Here is a 22,533-nt window from a genome sequence, read left to right on the forward strand (position 1 = left end):
TTTATAGCACCTTTATTTATGATTGCTAAATGGGGTGGGGGTTGGGGAATGTCCATCCACTGGTGAATGGATAATGGATATATGGTACCCCCATGTAGTGGAATACTACTCAGCAGTAAAAGAAATGAATTACTGGTCAGCAGCAACATGGATGAATCTCAAAAGTACTAAGTGAAAAGTCAGACACAAAAGCCTGGCTTTATTATTCCAGGTATATGACGTTCTACAAAAGGAAAAACTATGGACAGAAATCAGATTAGTAATTGCTTGGGCCTGAAAATAGAGTAAGAGAATTGACTACAAAGGCGTAAGAGGGGAACTTTTTTGAGGTGCCGAAATCTGTATCTTGATTGTGGCAGTGGCTATACACGTATACATTTGTCAAAACTATTACAAAAGTATATGTAAAAAGGGTGAATTTCTCTATATGTAAATTCTACCTCAGTAAACCTAATTTTAAGAAAGAGTTGGAGAAAAACACAAATTCAGCTTTTGCTCATTATATTATTTTGCTAGCTCTATTAGGTAAGCTAAAATTAAACCGTCCCAGATCAGATTACATTTGCTTAATGTTTTTCCTGGCATGGTAAAAAAGCCTTCAAACATCTAATAAAATTTGTCTTTGTAGGTAGTATGTACATGTAGATCTTCAGACTAGTGCTGGTTTCAAAGTTTGTGAAACATTGTTTTAGACTAGGGGTTGACAAATTCTTTTTAGATCCAGACGCTAAATATTTTAGACTTTGAGGACCATATGGTCTCTGTCACAACTACTCTTTTCTGCCATTGTATCAAGAAAGCAGCCATAGATGACAGGTAGAGTAGGTGTGAGTGTATTCCAACAGAGCTTTCTTTACGAAACAGGCATTGCAGGCCATAGTTTGTCGACTCCTGTGTTAGACAATTGCAGAGTCGTAAAACAGTGGTTACAGCAAAAACTCATGCTAGCTCAAAATGTTGCTTAATATATATCGTTTTCCTTATCAGGAATTAAATATGGGCCAGCGATGTTCAGATACAAGAGGAATTGTCTTTGAAGATGTGAAAGTGCCTAAGGAAAATGTTTTAATTGGTGAGGGAGCTGGTTTCAAAATTGCAATGGGAAGTTTTGATAAAACCAGACCTCCAGTAAGTAATATGACTTGGTAATCTTTATAGGATCTTTCATTTATTACATTGAATGATTTTATTTTAACATTATATGATTGGTGTGTATATTCTTTTTAAATATCTGCTGCTTTTATTAAGGATAGAGAGATTGTATTTTTCTTTATTTTTTTAGAATTCTTCAACTCTCCTGCTGCCTGTTAGAGAAAGTATTTTAGCAAATAAAAAACTACTGTAGTCGCTGCTAGATTTACGGAGAGGCAATTCACACTTAATTTAACCATTCCTGCTGATACGTTCTCACTGCCTCTTCCCTCACTCATTAAGAATGTTTCCCACCTCACACCTGCCCCATGGCTTAGAGGTTAAGTTTGGGGGCCCAGGTTCACAGGTTCGGATCCTGAGCATGGACTTGTCAGCCATGCATGCTGTGGTGGTAACTCACATACAAAACACAGGAAGACTGGCACAGATATTAGCTCAGGGCTAATCATCCTTAAAAAAAAAAAAAAAAATGTTTCCCCTAAGAAGCTTTCCTTTGTTAAGGAGAAGGAATGACTTGTCTCTAGGCTGTGATCCTGTGCCTCACAAATGCCTTCCATTAATCTTTAATTCATAAATAATATAAATTTAAGTGCCTGTACCCCCTCCTCCCTTCATTCTATTCTTGCCTTAACCTATAGCTCTTCTCCTCTTTGTATAATCCTTAATTTATAATTTTAGGCAAATATCCATTACTGTGTGTTTTAAAGACAACATGAACTTTTGCTTTGTGAAATGTTGAAAAACTAGGTAGCAGCTGGTGCTGTGGGACTAGCACAAAGAGCTTTGGATGAAGCTACCAAGTATGCCCTGGAGAGGAAAACTTTTGGAAAACTGCTTGTAGAGGTAATTTTAATACTGCATTTGCTTTCTTCAAATGTAAAAACATTCATTTTCATCTAAATATTTGAAAATTATCTTTTAAGTATAAATTAATTTACTTCTGCTTTGAGAGAAGAAGATAATGTGATCTCTCAGGGTGGGTTTCAAGAATAGGTTTTCTGTAGACTCTGCCTCTAAGTATTGTCCACTCGGGATTATGTTATTAAGAAGAAGAAAAACCAGCCAGTAGTAATTGAGTGCCTGTTGAGTGCCTGACACTGTGCTACACATTTTAAGTATATTATCTAATTCTCCCAGGAGTGCCCTTGTTTCAGTAGTACTATAATCTCCATTAAAGATCAGGAAACCGGGGCTCAGAGAAATTAAATAATTTGTCCAAAGTCACACAATTTATAAGTCACAGATCCAAGACTCTATTTCATGCTCTTAATTCATGTTTCTCCCCATATCTTCTTGAGCATCAAATAATTTTAGTACTAAAGAGTCATGTCTTCCATGAATTTCCAGGGAAATTTTTAACTCTTATCTCTTCAAATATTGATGCTTCAAATTATCCATATTCTCCTTCTGTAACTTGCTATACATTGTACAGTGAACACCCCCTATTTCTATCCCCATGTGTCAGTGATTCTCAAACCATCTGTGGTAAAACATCAGTTTGTTTTTAATTTCCAATCCATTGTGGACTGTTATTTTTGTAAAATGTAAGACTCACAACAATATCAAACTGTTATAGAAGTTTCTAAATGCTTGCTGTCACTTTCTATACCATGAACCAGTAACAGTTTGTGGACTGGCACTGATCCACAGATCAACCTGGATTAATATTGCTCTGCGCCCTTTAATCTCAGTTTCATCATTTATCTCTCTGTGCTGTATTCTGGATAGTTTTCTCAGGCTGCTTTCCAGTTCTTTGATCCTGTGCCTAATCTTCTACTTAATCCATCTGTTGAATTTTTTTAAATGACTTTTCATTTCTAGAATTTGTATCCAGTTCTTTTTCAATTCCACCCCTCCTTCTTTTATGGTGTCCTGGTTTTTCAACATAGCTTGTCTTTCTCCCTTTATTTCCTAATTACATAAAAATACTTCATTTATAGTCCCTTTCAAATTTTTTCTGTTATCTCAAGTGCTAACCTTTCAGTCTGTTGCATCTTCTCTCTCTATTGTGGCCAATTATTTCCTCTCAATTTTTGTTTGTAAGCATGTCTGCAGCCGGTATTTTTTTTCAGTGTGTTGTGGAAGCATCCTAGAGATTGGCTTTTATACTTATATCAGGTACTCCAGAGGTTTCACTATTCTAAGAACTTTTTTTACATTAATTTCTCCACTTGGGGAATCCTGACCCACAGCGGCTATACACATTGATTCCACACTTTAATAAGAGACTCATTTCTTTTTTTTCAACCTCCCTGACAGAGTCCTGGGCCAGTGATAAGCTTCATTGCGGCCTTCCTGCCCTGATGAGCAGAGACTTTTAGTTCCCTCTTTGGAATGAGAAGTTCCCGTATGTGGGGAGTGTCAGTTTCAGCCCCTCATCTTGTTCATGCTCACGTCCAAGACTCCTGTTCTTGTGTGTTCTTTAAAACTCCAGCTCCTATCCCATCATTTCTTTTCACTTGGGATTTAAATTCCTTCTTGGAAGCTCATGGAGATTTGCTTCTTTCCTTTGAGCTCTTTTCTTTTTAAGCATTTCTTTGTGTTTGAGCCAAAAAGAAGGGTCTATGTTAGCTCATTCATGTTGCCAGAACTACATATATACAGGTTAGTAAAAAGTATATTATTAAATACTAGTTTAGCTTAATCATAAATAACAACTATAAATATTATTCAGTGCAGATCTGTAATTATTTACTGGCCCTCGTCAGCAAGTATATGATGGTAACTCTTAGCTCTTTTGGCTCTCTTCAACTTAATATGGAATCTTCTTTTGTTCCCTTTCTTACAGGCTCTGAAGATTCTTTTCTGTATTCTTAGCATCTGGACTAGGATATTTTTGTCTCCTGGCCCTTATTATTAAGTATAGAAGGGTCTTAGTCTTTGCTTACTACTTACTCAAAATACAGGGTTTTATCATTTGATTTCTCCTGAAGATTTGCTTCCCTCTTAATTACTCTACAAAATGCTGGCTGCCTATATTTTTAATTAATAGGTATAGTGGTGGGAGGTCATAATTCCCTGTCACCCTTTTGCCAGGTGCCCCTACCCCTTCTGTACTCTTTGCAACTCCAATCTGCTAGAGTCTGTGTTCCCTATATATAACATTATGAATCAGAAAAGTCACTTCATACTGGGCGTCGACACTTTAATAACTGTTTAGCCATTTCATGACTGATACTAGGAATTATACAGGGAAATATCACACACTTATGTTTTCATATAGAAATTTGAAGCTAAAAAATCTAAAATATTTGAATTTTGTATTAGGTGTGGATATGGTATGAATGTGGGAGGGAATGTAAAATGGTAAGTATACAGTGTGTGTTTTTTTTCATTTATTTGTGTAAAGCTTAGTTTAGTACCATATACATTGATTTCTGTCCGTATCAGTCAATATTCCGGACTCATCTATGACATTCTATGTAGTCTACTTTATTTTCTTCCATTTAAAATTGAAATAATAAATTAACACATTAGGACTTAATTACTTTCTAAAAGAAAACTATATTGCAATATACCTGCCTTTTTTTCTCACTCCCAGAATAACCAGCCTTTGCACAGTTCTTAGTTATTTCTCATTCTATATCTATCATTTCTCTGTTTCTTATTCTTATTTTCTGAGTGCATCGGCTGTATTTTATGCTGGAGGCATATGACACCACTGCTCTCCGACTCAGTGATCATTTTTTGACCTGACTTCATAAAGCATCTAGCTAGAGTATTTTTTCCATACAGTCCAAAATGATAAAATTATCCTTTACTATAATTACTTTTTCTTAGTAATGTGGTGAGCATGTTTGTAATTCCAGGATCCCTCACCATTAGTCCTCTTCTTTCTAGGCTAAACAAAGGAAATACTAAGATGCTGATTTATATTCAGCTTTGGTCTGTTATCTCCCAAAAGGAACAATAGAGAGGGTTTTTTTTGGTTTTGTTTTGCTTTAAGAGGCAGTATAGAGTGGTAGTCTAATTATTTCCAATTCAGTACCATGATGATGATTATTGTTATCCTCACTTCTCTTTAAGTGAATGCTACGTCTGCTACTTATCCTCATATTGCTTAACTTGATGTGGTATAGAAAGCTGCCGAAAACAGGGGATGGTACTTTTCCTTACCAATGAGTAAAAGTAGGAACACTGATAACAGATTACTGGATGATAAAACCTCTTAATGGCAGTAATTGCCTGCTCCTTTGTCTTGTCAAAACCCTCCATTTGGGTGAAACTGCAGTGGTGTGGGATGGTGTGAAAGAATCTGTTAAGAATAACTTCTATTTGTATTGATTATTATTGCTTATTAGCAGTAACTTTTCCGTATGATTTCCATTTCTTGATGGGAAAAATGCTATTTGAGACTTGAGACTGAAATGAGATATACTTATGAAGAAATCTCCTTCTTCCTTAGCTATTTTATGTTCAGAATTCTAGTATCTTCTCATCACACTCAGATTAAAATCCAGAGTCCTGGGGCCAGCCCCATGGCGCAGCAGTTAAGTGCGCACTTCCACTTCGGCAGCCTGGGGTTCGCCGGTTCGGATCCCTGGTGCGGACATGGCACCTCTTGGCAAGCCATGCTGTGGCAGGCATCCCACATATAATGTAGAGGAAGATGGGCACAGATCTTAGCTCAGGTCCAGTCTTCCTCAGCAAAAAGAGGAGGATTGGCAGCAGTTAGCTCAGGGCTAATCTTCCTCAAAAAACAAAATCAAAAACAAATAAAATCCAGAGTTCTTACAGTGGTCTTCTGTCAGCCACACTGGCTTTTTGCTCTTGTCTTTACCTTTACTCTTCCCTGCAAAGATCCACTTCCTTGTTCATCTCACTAAAAAATCTACCCCTGATCGCTCTATGAAAAAACACCTCCAACACTATATAGTAATCCTGTTTCTTTTTCCACATAGCTCTTAGCACTAGCCAAGAGTATATCATGTATGTGGTTGTTTATTGTCTCTCCTTACTCCCTCTCTGGAATGTATGCTCCATATAAGCAGTGAATTTCTGTTTTGGGAGCCTTTATACTCCTAGCACTTAGGATGTGTTTTCACTCTGAACTTCTATTTTACTCATTCAACAAATAGTTATTAAACACCTTTTATATTAAAATACTAATAATTGAATGCTTTCTCTGTTCGAGGCACCATTCTAAGTGCTTTACATGTGTTAACTCATTTAATCCTCACAATACTGTAGAGTAGGTTTTATTAGTCTCATGAATTGTATTTAAAAACATTAGGCCCACTTAATAAACAATGGAACCAAGATTTGAACCCAAGTAGTCCCTTATTTAAGAGTCCGTCTTTTTTGTACACAACATGTGCTATTTCCAGGGATAGAAGTTTGATTAGTCTCTGCCCCCAGGAACGTTTAATTTTACTGTGGAGATATGATACATATCATAAAATAAATATTAAGAAACAATATAGAACAATATAAGATTAAGTCCCCAAATGAAAGCTACAGATAGGCTTATAGAAACCAAAAGGAGAGAGACTATCATGGGCTAGATGTGTTACAGGGAATCTGAGCTGGGTTTAGAATAGAGTTTCTCAAAGCATGGGCTGAAAAGCAACTGGATGAGACTCATTGGGAATGTTGGTTAAAAACACATAAACTGGGGCTGGCCCTGTGGTGTAGTGATTAAGTCTGGCATGCTCCATGTCAGCGGTCTGGGTTCATGGGTTTGGATTTTGGGCACAGACCTACACCACTTGTCCAGCGATGCTGTGGCAGTGACCCACATACAAAATAGAGTAGGACTGGCACTGATGTCAGCTCAGAGTTAATCTTCTTCAAGCAAAATAAACAACAACGAGCAAATTGGCAACAGATGTTAGCTCAGAGTGAATCTTTCTCACCAAAAAACATAAAAAAACTGAAAAACCATAAACTGGGCACCACCCCAGATTTTTAAATAAAAATCCCTCAAGAGAAGCATGGGCATCTTATACCAGGTTTATCTGGTGAAATAAATGTAACTTTTATGAACCACATTTTGGAAATATATATCAAAAGTACCCACCTTTGGGCTACATTGCAGTGGTTATCCTACAGCTATATTTCATGATATTTATCTTTCAGATATACTGCCATATGTGTGGTATGACATATGTACTTTCAGCATTGTGTAGAAACAACCAAAATGTTGATCATCCATATAGTGGGATACTTTGCAGCTATAACAAAGTATAAAGAAGTTCTTTATGTACAATCAGCCCTCTGTATCAATAAGTTCTGCATCTGCAGGTTCAACTAACTGTGGATCTAAGGTCTACGATGGTTACATCTGTACTGAACATGTACAGACTTTTTTTTCTTGTCATTATTCCCTAAACAGTACAGTATAACAACTATTTACATAGCATTTACATTGTATTAGGTATTATAGGTAATCTAGAGATGATTTAAAGTATATGAGAGGATGTGCATAGGTTATATACAAATACTATGCCATTTTCTATAAGGGACTTGAGCATCCATGGATTTTGGTATCCTTGAGGTGGGGAATGGGGGTGGGGGTGGGGGTCCTGGAACCAATCCCCCACTGATACTGAGGGATGACTGTATTGATATAGAAAGTGCTCAGATTTATTGATAAGTAAGAAAAGCAAAATGAAGAGCCATCAACATGGTCAGCTAGCATATACGTAAAAAAGGGAGAGACTATAGATGTATTTGCTTATTGCTTATATATGTATATAATATCTCTGGAAGGATGAGAAACCAACTGTTAACCTGGTTACCTCCAGGAAGGGGAACTAAATGGGGTGGGGAACGGCAGGGATGATAGAGAGAAGTAGGAGGAAAACATGAACTTTGAACTAGTGGATGTATTAACCTATTCCAAAAATATAGTGAAAACTAAAACAAAATCTTGAAAGAATCACTGGCTTAGAAGAATGGGCATAGTTCAGGCAGGCAGAAATAAGGATTTTACTTTCCTTGTTCCACGTAGAAATTATTCACATTGCTTAATAATGCCTCCTCTAAGATTTAATTACCATACCAATCTCAAGCAACTTGTCACGTTCTAAAGTAGTGTGACCAGGTTTATGTTACTAAATATAGCAAATATATGAAATGGAACAGCTCAGTTTTTTTTTTTATTTTCTGTGAACTTTGCTTCATATTAGTCCATGCACAGTCTTTGAAAGTCTGGTTTTTATACCCTTTTAGTCTTCAAAACCCATTTTGATGTTGCCTACTACACAAAGCACCTTTATTTATTTATTTTTTTTGAGGAAGATTAGCCCTGAGCTAACTACTGCCAGTCCTCCTCTTTTTGCTGAGGAAGCCTGGTACCCTGAGCTAACATCCATGCCCATCTTCCTCTACTTTATATGTGGGATGCCTACCACAGCATGGCATGCCAAGTGGTGCCCTGTCCACATCCGGGATCCGAACCGCTAAACCCCGGGCCACTGAGAAGCGGAACATGCGAACTTAACCACTGTGCCACCGGGCTGGCCCCCCACAAAGCACCTTTCTAATCATCTTAGTATTCTTGTTTCTGAATGCCTATAGGACTTCTTTTAATGTATATTTTACAGCTTATGTTCCATTTCATGTTTATTGTAGAATAATTTATATGATACAAGTATAATTAAGTAATAAAACTCATCCATAATACCATTGTCCAGAGAAATTACAGTGAACATTTTGCTCTATATAGTAGTCCCCTGTTATGCATGGGGGATATGTCCCAAGACCCCCAGTGGATGCCTGAAACCATGGATAGTACAGAACTCTATATATACTATGTTTTTCCTTGTACATACATACCTCTGATAAAGTTTCATTTATAAATTAGGCATAGTAAGAGATTAACAACAATAACTAATAAGAATAGAACAATGATAACAATATACTATAATGCATAACCTTCCAGTCCTGAGAAAACATCAGACAAAACCAAATTGAGGGATGTTCTACAAAAAATAACCAGTCAGTATTCTTCAAAAGTACCAAAATCATGAAAGATAAGGAAAGACTGAGGAATGCTAATAGCCTGGGATATAACAAATAAATTCAATTGGAATCCTGGATGCGATCCTTCAACAGAAAAAGGACATTAGTGGAAAACTTGGCCAAATGTGAATGAAGTATATTGTAGTTGATACTGTTGTACAATGTTAATGTCCTGTCCTTAATCATTATACTATGGTTTTGTAATATGTTAACATCGGAAGAAGCAGAGTGTAACTTTTTGAGTCTAAAATTAGTTTTAAAAGTTTTTAAAATATTCCAGGGGAAAACTTTTAAATTAGTCAATAGATATCCTTAAACTTTTTTCTTTTTAATTCCAGCACCAAGGAGTATCATTTCTGCTGGCTGAAATGGCAATGAAAGTTGAACTAGCTAGATTGAGTTACCAGAGAGCAGCTTGGGAGATTGATTGTGGTCGCCGAAATACCTATTATGCCTCTATTGCAAAGGCATTTGCTGGAGATATTGCAAATCAGTTAGCTACTGATGCTGTGCAGATTTTCGGAGGCAATGGATTTAATACGGAATATCCTGTAGAAAAACTAATGAGAGATGCCAAGATCTTTCAGGTAAGGTTAAAAATGATTTTTGTTCTTTAGGGAACATAATGTTCGTAAATGACACAGTAGATTTCCCGTTATTTAGGGATTTTATGTCATTAGGAATAATAAATGACTCTCATCGATGGCTGTGAGCCAAAGTTTTTAGAAGTGATTAACACAAAGAAGGTTATCTTTAAGTATATGCCTTAAGAGAGCATAGGCTAACAAAGTAAATGGTACCCATGGGGCCGGCCCCGTGGCCGAGTGGTTAAGTTCTTGCATTCTGCTGCGGCGGCCCAGGGGTTCGCTGGTTCGGATCCTGGGTACGGACATGACACTGCTCGTCAGGCCACACTGAGGTGGCATCCCACATGCCACAACTAGAAGGACCTACAACTAAGATATGCAACTATGTACCAGGGGGGATTTGGGGAGATAAAGCAGAAAAAAAAAAAGTAAATGGTACCCATGTGCAGTATGTCTGCATGAGCCTTCGAGTCATCACATCCTAACTAACTGCAACCCACCCTTTGCTCTCCTAAAAGTATACATATCATTTAAAATTAATTAAATTATTTCATTTTGAATCTTGCCTGACAACTCTGGGATTGAAACCGTATTTGGGAGTAAAAACCAACATGAGGAGAATGATATAGATACATAACTCTGTCTTCTAAATTAAATTTGTGGTTAAAAATACTTAGAGATACTAGTAAGTAAGATTAAAATGCATATGTTCTCCACATGTAGCTTAAGTAATTATAACCCATGCTCCTCAGTATCTTTTCCCTTGTTTCTCTCTACCCATAGTAAATTATTTGACAAATCCGGTCATTTAAAATTGAAAGGTAGAATCATAGAATTCTCTATCAAGAAGGAAATTTAGACATAGCGCACGCAGCCCCCTCAGTTTAGACATGAAAAAACTGAGGACCAGAATTTGTGCTTTATCCAAAGTTACAGGTTTATCTGGTGATACTCTCCCTCTCCTAGAGCCTATAATTATCATAAACCATTTAATTTTTCTCTGCCATGTGAGAAGATGAATTAACAAATCTCTAGGGTTAGAAGTTTACAATAAAAGTGAGGGCTGGCTACTGGAAATATCTAAGTGAATAAAATCACATCTTTCCAACATCTTTTTTCTTTGGCACCTCTGTTCCTCAGGCAGCAAGAGAAAAGTCAGGTTTAAGAGTAAGAATAGAAAATGACTGAAGGTGACAACTAGCTAAAAACAGTTCAGAAAAGTTGGGTAATATTTTAGCAACATTAAACTTTAGATTTCACAAACTTTCTGAAATGTTAATATCCTCTGATTTTTTAAGACTCTCCTCCAAAATTTTGGTAAATAACTTTTTATAATAATTTTAACTAATCTTTAGAGAATTATATATTTTCATGGGTTTCACAAAATAAGGTTTTGGTATCACTGTAGACCACAGAGCCTATACAGTCATGCATTCACTTAACAGTGGGGTTATGTTCTGAGAAATGTGTTGATAGGTGATTTCTTCGTTGTGCAAACATCATAGAGTGTTTTTACATAAACATAGATGGTATAGCCTACTACATAGCTAGGCTACATGGTACTAATCTTATGGGACCATATGAGGTCTGTTATTGACCGAAATGTTATGCAGTACATGACTGTATATGGTTTGATCCAGTTTGGCATTACAGTGGAACTTATACGATTTCCAAAACGTTGAGTAAATAAAAAATACTTATGTAGTGAAGATATTTAACATGTGCATTTTTTTCTTGCAGATTTATGAAGGTACAGCACAAATTCAAAGGCTTATTATAGCCCGTGAACACATTGAGAAGTATAAAAATTAATGAGGTTGCTATAGAAACATGATTAATTGTTGAGTAATTAGAACATGATCCGCTATTTAAGCTCCAGAAAAGAGAAAGGGCTCTAAGGTGTTTTCCTGTGAAAGTTTAAAATAAGAACTTTTACACTAAACCTATGCAACTGATTCTAATAGTTTTCTATTTTTGCTTAACTTTATGACTTGCTTTTTCTAAAATAGATTTGGTTTCATTAAAATTACATGTTTTCCTTAGTACCACTGTACTTGAATTGCATTAACCTAAAAAAATACGTTTTATTATTTTGATCTCTTAAAGAAATTCCGTGGAATTTCAGTATTTTTTCCAATGACAGAAAATCAGGCTTATAAAAATATTCAGAATGTTCCAAAATTTACATTGAGAAAATACTATAGGATTTGGATGCTATCAGATAACTTGCCAGTGACTTTGAATACTTAATGGTATTGTATTAGAGGAGTTCATTTTACTACAATTTGGAAAGCGTTTGTTTTTAGTTTTGTACAGTAATAGTAAAAAATTTTGATTTTCATATTCTTCTATTATACAGTGACCAGAATTACTTGAAAAGTTACTTGTTTAATTCTGAGCCTGCATTTCATTTGCCTTATTTAATATAAATCAATAAAATTTGCCTTAAATTACTTTTATTACTCTATTGGCCTCTGGGTAGCCTTTGGTCTGTTGAACACAATATCATTCATGTACCTGCGTTCTACAAAGAAACTTAAATATAATGATCTGTTCAGTGCTTATCAGTGTATCTGTTTGTATTCTTTCCAGGGAGTTTTAGTACTTCATCCAATAGTGTATACTTGATTTATTTACTATAATGGAAAAAAAGTCACGTTTTGATTTTGAACTGTATAAAGTTACCTGCCTGTTTTTCATTAGATTATATTGTGATACCTCAGAAAATATAAATATAAAATAATGTAAGAACCAGAATTTGTGAATTTAATATTTCTTTGTAATTCTAAACATCAAATACTGCTAAAATATGTTATACTAAATGGTGTTTCTGACACCACTTGTGATTTTCCAATTCTGATACTAACTGGGCATCTATAGTTCAGTCCTGTTCTGACACTAACCAGAATAGTTCGCCTCAGACTCCACAGGTTTAATGGCTCAGTCTTAGAAGACTACCCTCACTTCAGACACCAGTCACAAGTCCTGGGTCCCCAGGCTACCTACACTTCTGTCCAGTTTGGCCACAAATTCAAGTATTCCCATGACCCTGCCCTCAGGTCTGATAATTTGGTAGAATTGCTCACAGAACTCAAGAAAAACACTTTACTTACACTTACTGGTTTATTATACAGGATACAACTAAGGAACAGCCAAATGGAAGAGACATATAGGGCAAGGTATGGGGGGAGACAGAGTTTCCACACCTCCCAATGCACTACCCTCTCAGTACCTCAATGTGTTCACCAACCTGGAAGCTCCTGAATCTCACTGTTCAAGAATTTTTACAGAGAATCTTTAGCTCCCCTCTCTTCCCCAGTGGTCAAGGGTGGGGCTGAGAGTTCCCACCTGTATTGGTCAGCTAGGGATGCCCTAACAAAATGCCACAAACTGAATGGTTTAAACAACAGAAATTTATTTTCTTACAGTTCTGGAGGCTAGAAGTCCAAGATCAAGGTGCCATCTGGGTTGGGTTTTGGTGAGCCTTCTCTTTCCGGCTTGTAGGATACTGCCTTCTCACTGTGTTCGCATATGGCCTCTTGTCTGTGGGCATGCGTGGGGAGAGAGAGCTCTGGTGTCTCTTCCTCTTTTTATAAGGACCCCAGTGTTATTAGATTAGGGCCCTTCCCTTATGACCTCATTTAACCTTAATGACCTCTAAAGGCACTATGTTCAAATACAGCCACATGGGGGAAAGTTTAGGGCTTCATCATAGGAATTTTGGGGGGACACAATTCACTCCATAACACCACCCTCTAATTACTTAGTCTTTCTGGTCACCAGCCCCATCTGAGCCTATCTAAGGGCCCTATCCTAAGTCACCTTAATAGCATAAACTCAGGTGTGATCTTTTGAAAGGGGCTCAAGTTAGGAATAACAACACTCCTATCAAGAAATTTCAAGGGCTTTAGGAGCCCAGACCCAGGGACTGGGGGCAAAGGCTAAATACATTTCCTCTTACAACACTGTAATTTAGAAAAATAAAAACCTAATATTTTACAAAAAATACTTAAATGACTTTTTGCTCAATTATGAAATTCTATTTTAATGGCACAGCAAGAGATTGGTAGGGAGATTTAGAGACTTCCTAATTAAATTGGATATTACATAAGAATTACAAGTTAAATAGAATGTATACATTCCAGATGCAGATTTGAAATTATAATACACAAATCCAAAAATTAACCTACCTGAAGCTTCTAGACATATAAATGTATTCCACAGCCATATGATGAGAATATTTAATAAAGTACTCTTGATAATAAGTATTAAGCAATTATATAAGTATCAGTTAAGACTTTTTAGTCACAAGTAACAAATGAACTTAAGCTACTTTAAACAAAAAAGTGAACAAATGTATTTTAAGTATATTTAAATGCCTCATGGATCTGAAGGCAGGATTAGTCAGTTTAAGGAAGGGACTAGAACCGAAGTAATCCTCTAGAATCCATGAAATAGTATTTTTCTACCTCTCAACTCTACTTCTCCCTGTTTCATTCTTCCTTGTTCTGTAGTCTAGATTTCTCTGCTCCTTTGATCCCGTGATAGAATAGGACCTAATATTTATATATTAGATTTCCCACCATTTATATAAGCCAAGTGGCTAGGGCCAATATAGCCAGGAGGGTTGGTAGAGTCATAGACTACCAATGTGATTGTTAGCTGCCTACATCTGTGAATTGATCGTCCCTGGAGAAGGCATAGTTTTACAAAAGATCTGGTATGTTTATGGCAATTTTAATGAATGTTTAAGGAATCTACCAGAGTCATCAACTTGCAGCAAAGGAGACGATTATTCCAAGACTCCTCTGGATAAAAAAATGGCTGTTTGTATGGCTTCTAGAATAACATCCATTAATTTGAATACACCCACGATCAGACAGTACAAAAGGTCTTTGGTGATTTAAGATTAAATTCTACAGGTAACAGTTTTATTTTTCTTAAAACACATGTTAAAGATTTCATTTAACTCATTAATGAATGAGGGGGCTACTAAGATGTTAAAACTGCTATAAGGGAGAATATGAAGAAGAGATAATAGGCAGTTAGAAATGCTTAAAAGAATTTGCTAATAAATATAAAACTGGTTAATAACCTATAGGGCAGGGGCCTGCCCCATGGCCAAGTGGTTAAAAGTTTGGTGCTCTCCGCTTCGGCGGCCCCGGGTCCAGGGGTTCAGATCCTGGGTGTGGACCTACTGCACTCATCGGCCATGCTCTGGTGGCATCCCACATACAAAGTAGAGAAAGGCTGGCACAGACGTTAGCTCACAGTGAATCTTTCTCGCAAAAAAATAAAAATAACCTATAGGGCAATATAATCTAAAGAGGTCATCTTTTCTACAGAACGGAAATCAGTTGTCGTTTATGGTTCATTTGCATTAGTCTCCATTTTCTACAATTTAACTTCTACAGAGTTGTAAAACATCCTAGCCAATAGAAAGACAATCACAGGGACGTATCCCTCAGAAAATTCCCAGAGGATCCATTGGATAATACCTAGCACTCCACTAAAAGGACACTCAGTGCTTGCTTTTAACCATTTCCAAGTCCTTGACAACGTTTCTTGACAGTCTGTTCCTTGTGATCATAAATAATCTGGTAAGATGATTATTCTTTACAAAAAGGCAGGTTTCATTAGGTTTGGCCTGATTATTTGCCTAGGTACAGTAAGAGTGTTAATTAATTACGCAGCCTTCCTTTAGTTTACCTTGCCAATCTGGAGACATGCAGTACTGAACAATTACTAACGCTGCAAAAGTAACTTCTGTCTGAAAGTTTTCGTAAGGACACTCAAATTGGACTTTTAAAAGCTTCCATAATTTGCTATCTCAAGGCTAGGGAACCAACCCCAAGAAATTCCACCAGATTTCTCCAGTAGGACCTAAGAATTTGGGTGAGTTTCTTTCCTAAGCATCTCCAAAATTTACTAAGGTTCCTGGTTTGCCAAGAAGGGCCCTTCCTTTACTACCTATAAGACTGGAACCCTGTACGCCAGATACTATCCGTTTTACCGGGACAGCTTTGTAGGCATTGACTCTACATACAAAGTCAACTTGTTTTTTAATATTGTGCTTCTTATACCTGATTAAATGAGAATTATTCTCAAATATGACACTCCAGGTATGGCCTAGGTTACATAATCAACTTGTTCAATTATATCCTGGTAAGCAGGAGTACAGATTCCTTTGAATACTGCCATGAAATGTAAGGAGATTCAGTAAACGTTTCTGAATTTTAGGGACTCAGTGAGAATCAGATACCATTTTAAAATTCCAGTTTACAAAAGCAGAGTCTACTAAACTGAAGCCTAGAGATAGCCAAGAACTAAAATGGGCTTCTGTGTCTACCCATAAAAATAGAACATTACAACTACATAAACGATATTCCAAACAGCAACCATGATTAAATTTCCCTCATCAGCTCATTCAGTTCTCTGTAATTGTTCTGCTAGATCTTGGGTCAGTGAACTGCTTTCAAGAGGCTGTCTGCTTCCAGACTAGAGTCTTAGAAATCCTGCCTCAGTCCACTGGTATGGTGTGAAATTTGTCTAAGCTATGTCTTCCTGAAAGTCTGAACCCACGGGACTATTCTTTGAAGGATCTATCAATGGTTCAAATCAGCTGATCCTGTTCTTGAGGCTCTGAGACTGTTCCTTCCTGAATGCACAAACTTGGGCCTGTAGCTTATAGCAGTGCCTTCAAGCTAGCATCAGAGCAAGACCAGAAACTATCTGTAGATGACTGTCTTAGCTCAGGCTGCTGTAACAATACCAGAGACTGAGTGGCTTAAACAATCAACATTTATTTCTTACAGTTCTTGAGACTAGGAAGTCCAAGATCAAGGTGCTGGCCCTCCCCTGGGCTACAAACTACTAACTTCTCCTATCCTCACCTGACAGAAATGGGGTGAGAGAGCTCTCTGGGGGCCCTTTTATAAGGGCACTAATCCCATTCATAAGGACTCCACCCTCATGACCTAATTACCTCGCAAAGGCTCCACTTCCTAATATCATCACCTTGGGGATTAGGATTTTATCAAATGACTTTTGGGGAAACAGAAACATTCAGTCCGTTGCAATGACCAAGATGTTGTTGGTCGTTAATTACTATATCCAATAATATGAGAATGGAAATGAGTAAAAATCTCCATTATAGCCTAGTGCATAACTATTTCACAAGAATTTAACCATTACTTTCCCTGAGGGAAACAGGAACATTGATGAATCTCCAAGGCCTGCTCATAAAGGACACAATTCTGTACATATTTATATTAATTACATTTTACACATACAAATTTAATCTAAGGAAGGCTGCCTAATAAATCAATCAATCTGATTTACTTACCAAGTTTCCCTGTGAAGCTCTCATAATAGTGTTGATAAATAAGAAACATGGAGCACATGAAGCTTCATTATTTCTAATACCTTTCTTTTTATAAGGTGAAAGAACAGATTGTTTTATTTTCCAGGGCTCCTTCAGGAAATTTCAAAGATACATTAAGGTGTAAAATACACCCTGAAATTTTTATTTTTCTAAATTCAAGATTTGACTTTGGGAAGGCAAAATCAAAAGAGATGTCAGAGACAATTTGATAACTTGATTAAGATAGGATTATAGGTGCCTGAGAAAGAACACATTTTGTTATCTATTTAATTAAAGAGACAATAAATAAAAATAAACACAGAAGAATGTAACATGATTATAAGGAACTTTAGATGTTTTTTAAATGAGGAACCTTTGTTCTTTTTTTTTTGGTGAGGAAGACGGGCTTGAGCTAACATCTACTGCCAATCTTCCTCTTTTTGCTTGAGGAAGATTGTCACGGAACTAACATCTGTCCCAATCATCCTCTATTTTGTATGTGGGATGCCACCACAGCATGGCTTGGTGAGCAGCATGTAGGTTCATGCCCCAGATGCAAAACCGTGAACCCGGGCTGCCAAAGTGGAGCACAGGAACCTAACCACTACACCACTGGGTTGGCCCCTTTTGTTCCATTTTTTTTAAAATAAGGATATGAAAAAGTCAATGTATAGAGCACAGGAAATGTATTCTCGTCAGACAAAATCTCTGCTATCTAGGCAGAAGGTAAAGATTAAACTTTTATGTTGTTGGTGAAGGGATTAGTTAGTAAACCAAGGAAGCAAGCCCCTTAAAACTGAGTGAACTTTACCAAAATTGTAGTACATTCCAGTGTTTTTTCAGACTCAGGTATTTAACACCAAGGCAAATAAAATTCACTTTCCTAAAGTTTTCTCCTTCCCTATGTTTTTTTTTTTGAAGATTAGTCCTGAGCTAACACCTGCTGCCAATCCTCCTCTTCTTGCTGAGGAAGACTGGCGCTGAGCTAACATCCATGCCCATCTTTCTCCACTTTATATGTGGGACGCCTACCACAGCATGGCTTGCCAATCGGTGCCATGTCTGCACCCAGGATCCGAACCGGCGAACCCTGGGCCACTGAAGTGGAAGGTGTGCACTTAACCGCTGTGCCACTGGGCTGGTCCCCCGCTTTGTTTTTTTATATTCTGTTTTTTATATTTTATATTTTATATTTTTTTATATTCTGGAACAAACTGATACTTAGGAACAAAATTACTCTTCTTCTCTTGAAAAATAACATACATAGTTGTATTTCTCCATCACTACTGCCATAGTTATACTTATGTGATCATCATTATTATTATGACCTAGTCAAAGAAACTAACTTCTATTTCCCCGAGAAAGCTGGGAGGCAGGTCATTGACAATTGTTTGTCACACACAAACATTTTAGCAGACCAGTAAAGCTCATGAATATTAACACAACTTTATACAATTATACATATCCTTTATACTTTAAAGTGGCAATAAGAAACATATTTATTAACTTGACCCAAAGATATAACTTACTCCATAGCATATCAAAATAAGCAACAAAAGTCTATAAACTTAATACTTAAACTTAGTAATCAATGATTCAACATTCTATCCAAGAAACAATCTAGGCATGCAATGATTATTTATTAAGTAATTCCCTATCAGTCCAAGGTTTTAAATTCCTAAAGATCTTGGAAATTATCTTTAATCTGACACAATTCAAAACATAAGTACTGTCAGAATAAAAAAAGTTTGTTAGAATTATGATTCAATTTTCTGGAACCAAAATTTACATTTTTAAAAATCTTAAACTTTATGTGGGAGTTAGGTAATATTCAGTAAACCAATATAAAAATTTTAGGAAATTCAGATTAACTAGTCTCTTCATTAAAAAATAAACTGTACTTATACCAATGGTACTATACTTGTATTATGCTTAACACTGATAAAGCAGAGGAAAAGATACATAGCTGTTTTTTTTCTTTAACTTAAATTACTAAACTCCTCTGATCTGTCCAAAGATTCATCTTAATTATGTGAACTTAAATTTTTAAAAATGCTTCTGAGCTAGCAGTTTCTATAAGAATGATTGTTTTTCCTTTAAAGTCTAGCTCATTCAAAGTATTAGAAGTTAATTTTTAAACTTTTCTGTTAATTTAGAAACTACTCCATTTATGTAAGTGCTTATTTATCTCTATAAACCAATCAGAACAGACTTCCTTAAAATGAGGCATAATCTAATTTATTAATTTATATTGTTCAGAAGTAGGAAAGTATTTCTTAGCATGTAATGAGAGGTCAACATCTTCCTCAATTATAAACACACACACACACATTGTGAATTTAAAATTTCAAATCTACAACATCTTTAGTCACAGGCCAAAAGTAAATTTACCAGTCCAGATCTCAAACAGCTGTTCTCCTTCTCAGTGGGCATTTAATTCTTAACTGATTAGAGCTCTCACACACACAGACAAGATGAACAAACCAGATTCTCTATCATCTTTCACTCAAGAGAGAATAGATTTCTGTGATCTACAGAGATCACCAAATGGGCCATAAAAACACAGTCTCAATCATTGTCACCAATGAAGACTCATGGGCCATGCTTGAAGCAGAAACAAAAACAAAACACAAAATCAGTAAGGAGGGCAAAACCTACACAAATAGAGTCCAAAAAAGCTAAGGCCTTACTGCCACAAGGAAGTCACTCTGAGAGCCAAGAATAGACGTGCCTAGGCTTAAGTAGCTCTGGAGGCGGTATTCTCAAGCAATGAAGTTTACTTGGCTTTGTGAGTCCACTTGTGTGTCTAGGTAAATGACTTCCAAAACTGCTAAAGCATAATTTTCAAAATGATAAAATCATGATGCATATCAATATAAAATGAACGCATGTCAAAAATTTTATTTAACTCATTAATTAACCAAGGAGAGAACCAATAAGATACTAAAACCAATTTCCAGCAACCAATTTAAACCTTAAAACCTAGATGTCTCAAATATGTTTTTTAAGTTGCTAACCTTCAAAGTCTTTTTTATAGTTCATTATCAAAGGACAGGATTTTATATTTTAAATGTTTTTCATCTCCAACTTTATCTAAAAAGTTTCTTTTAAGTGGCTCCAGAATTCTACTCCTTCTATTCCTGCACCTTACCTTTCCAGAGTTCCTTTTATTACTGATACTACTTAGTTAGGAAGGACTGCAATTCTAAGACTTTACAGAAGATTTCATTTTCTTGAACTGAATCAAAAAATGGAGGGGTAAAGAAATCAGAGATGTCATAAAATACATAGAAAGTAGTATAATCTTACAAGGGGAATATGCAGCATGGAGCATATCATATTCTGCTTCTACATTTGCTATTTCAGAAATAAATGACTCACTATATTTCATTGATTCCAAAATGCATACTTTTTCATATTTAACATCTCAGAAATCCGGATAAGCTTTATGTTAATAGCCATTGGCTATTTTTCTCTACAGTTGTCATCTTTGCAATTGAGATGTGTCTTTTAATCTATGGCATATTAGTTAGGTGAAAATATAGTACTGGCGTCCCCTGGAAATGCTATTTCATATTATAAAGATGTTAAACCAGACTAGAAACCATTTAGATGTTGAACGCTAACAAAACTATGTTCATAGTTGCAGCTGGTCACAACATGGGCTTTGAATAAAATTGTAGGTAAAGAGAAACTTTTTCTTTTACAAAATAATGTTTAAGATATATAATGGTGAACAAAACAGACACAGCTACAGCTTTCATAAAGCTCAGACTAGAGCAGCATTGTCTAACAGAATGTGATCTACATGTGTAATTTTAAATTTTCCAATAGTTACATTAAAAAAGGAAAAAAGCAACAGATTAATTTTACATTTTATTTAACCCAATATATCCAAAAATATCATTTCAACAATCAATACTTTTAAAATGTTAACGAGAAATTCTACTTTATTTTTCCTACTAAGTCTTTGAAATAGGGTGTGTATTTCATACTTACAATACATCTCAATTCAGATTGGCCCAATTTCACGTGCTCCACGTGGCTATATTGGACAGCCGAGGTCTAGAGGCAGAGATGAACTTGTTTTTTACCCAATATTGCGTTTTTGTAGTTACTCTTTTTTGGAGCGGGGATATTTTTATTTTTTGAAGAGCTAAAATACACCAAATTTCAAAAGTATCAGAGTATTCAGTGAAAAGTAAGCCTTCCTTAAATCCTGTTCCCAGTCACTCATTTCTCCTCCTACTGCAGGCAACTGCTTTTAGTAATTCTGTGCATTCACAAATACATCCATATTTTTTTTCCTTTGTTTCCCACACAAATAGTAATGTACTATATAGTTTGGCACTTTCTGTTTTTGTTTTCATTTAATATATTTGAGAGATTTTTCCATAGCAATATATGCAGAACCTCCTCATTCTTTTTTCCCCCCCTTCTTTTTAATGTCTCTATAATGAATACACCACAGTCTATTTAACCTTTTGATGGTTAATTAAAATACTTGTAATCATTTGCTATTACAACGACTGCTGCTATGAATATTTTTGCATATGTGACTTCATACCCAAGGGAGTATATTTGTAGCATAAATACCTAGAAATAGAATTGCTGAATGTATTTACAAGAATTGCTAGAATTTGTAATATTTGCCACATTCTAGGCATCCAATACATATTTGTTGAATGAACATATAAAGTAAGAAGTGAGGCTTACTTTTCATCCTAGCTGTTATTGACTCAATCTGAATGTTGTTTTTTGCATCGGATGCTTGTATTTATTATTATGAGCATTACTTTCCCCAAGAGATCTGACCACTCTCTCTCTCCCTTTTTTCCCTCACTCCACCATATTCCTCCCCCCTAAGATTCAAAGGCAAAAGAAAGCTGGGGAAATTACATTAATATTTAACAAGGCAACTTTTTAAGATCAAAAGTATTAGGGCTAGAGACGGTCACTTAATGATAAAAGGCTCAATCACCAGAAATAGATAATTCTAAACGTACACGCATTTAATAAAGTAGCCTCAAACTATAAATGGGACTATCAGCAGACTTACAGGGAGGAAATAATAAAATCTGTCATCACAGTAGAGTCAACACTCTCAGTTGATAGCCCACCTACGTCACTGCGCCAGGAACCTTTCTCCAAATCGTTTCGGAGTGCAATAAATTTTAAGGGTATGGGGTGCCAATATTTTCTAATGGAAGACCCAATGAAGCACCAATGAAAATAGCTGTAATAACGCATCTAGCAAATCTGAATTCTGTGGAAAGCTCGTAAAAAGCACATGGTGTTTCTTTTTTTGAAAGTCATTTCCAAATATTTCGGCTATGAGCCCTTCCTTGAAGAAATGGGGGAGCGGGTGAGGGAGCCGGACCCCGAATGGACAGGGCAAACAGGAGGGGAATGTGACATTTCATTAACATTCACTCAAAACACCTTTACTGAACACTTACGACGTGC

At 36.1% G+C, this 22,533-nt stretch overlaps 1 protein-coding gene across 1 annotated transcript in view; it reads left to right on the forward strand.

The window, feature by feature from the left end:
- Positions 1-12,461, forward strand: part of ACADM (acyl-CoA dehydrogenase medium chain) — a 30,721-nt gene extending 18,260 nt beyond the window's left edge. Inside the window, exons 9-12 of the mRNA XM_046645391.1 lie at positions 988-1,128; positions 1,900-1,995; positions 9,456-9,704; positions 11,445-12,461. Coding sequence (XP_046501347.1) covers positions 988-1,128; positions 1,900-1,995; positions 9,456-9,704; positions 11,445-11,516 — 558 coding nt within the window. The 3' untranslated portion in view covers positions 11,517-12,461. The remainder of the gene's footprint in view (positions 1-987; positions 1,129-1,899; positions 1,996-9,455; positions 9,705-11,444) is intronic.
- Positions 12,462-22,533: the final 10,072 nt, after the last annotated feature.

The sequence above is a fragment of the Equus quagga genome, chromosome 18 (genome assembly GCF_021613505.1).
Source record: "Equus quagga isolate Etosha38 chromosome 18, UCLA_HA_Equagga_1.0, whole genome shotgun sequence".
Taxonomy (NCBI): domain Eukaryota; kingdom Metazoa; phylum Chordata; class Mammalia; order Perissodactyla; family Equidae; genus Equus; species Equus quagga.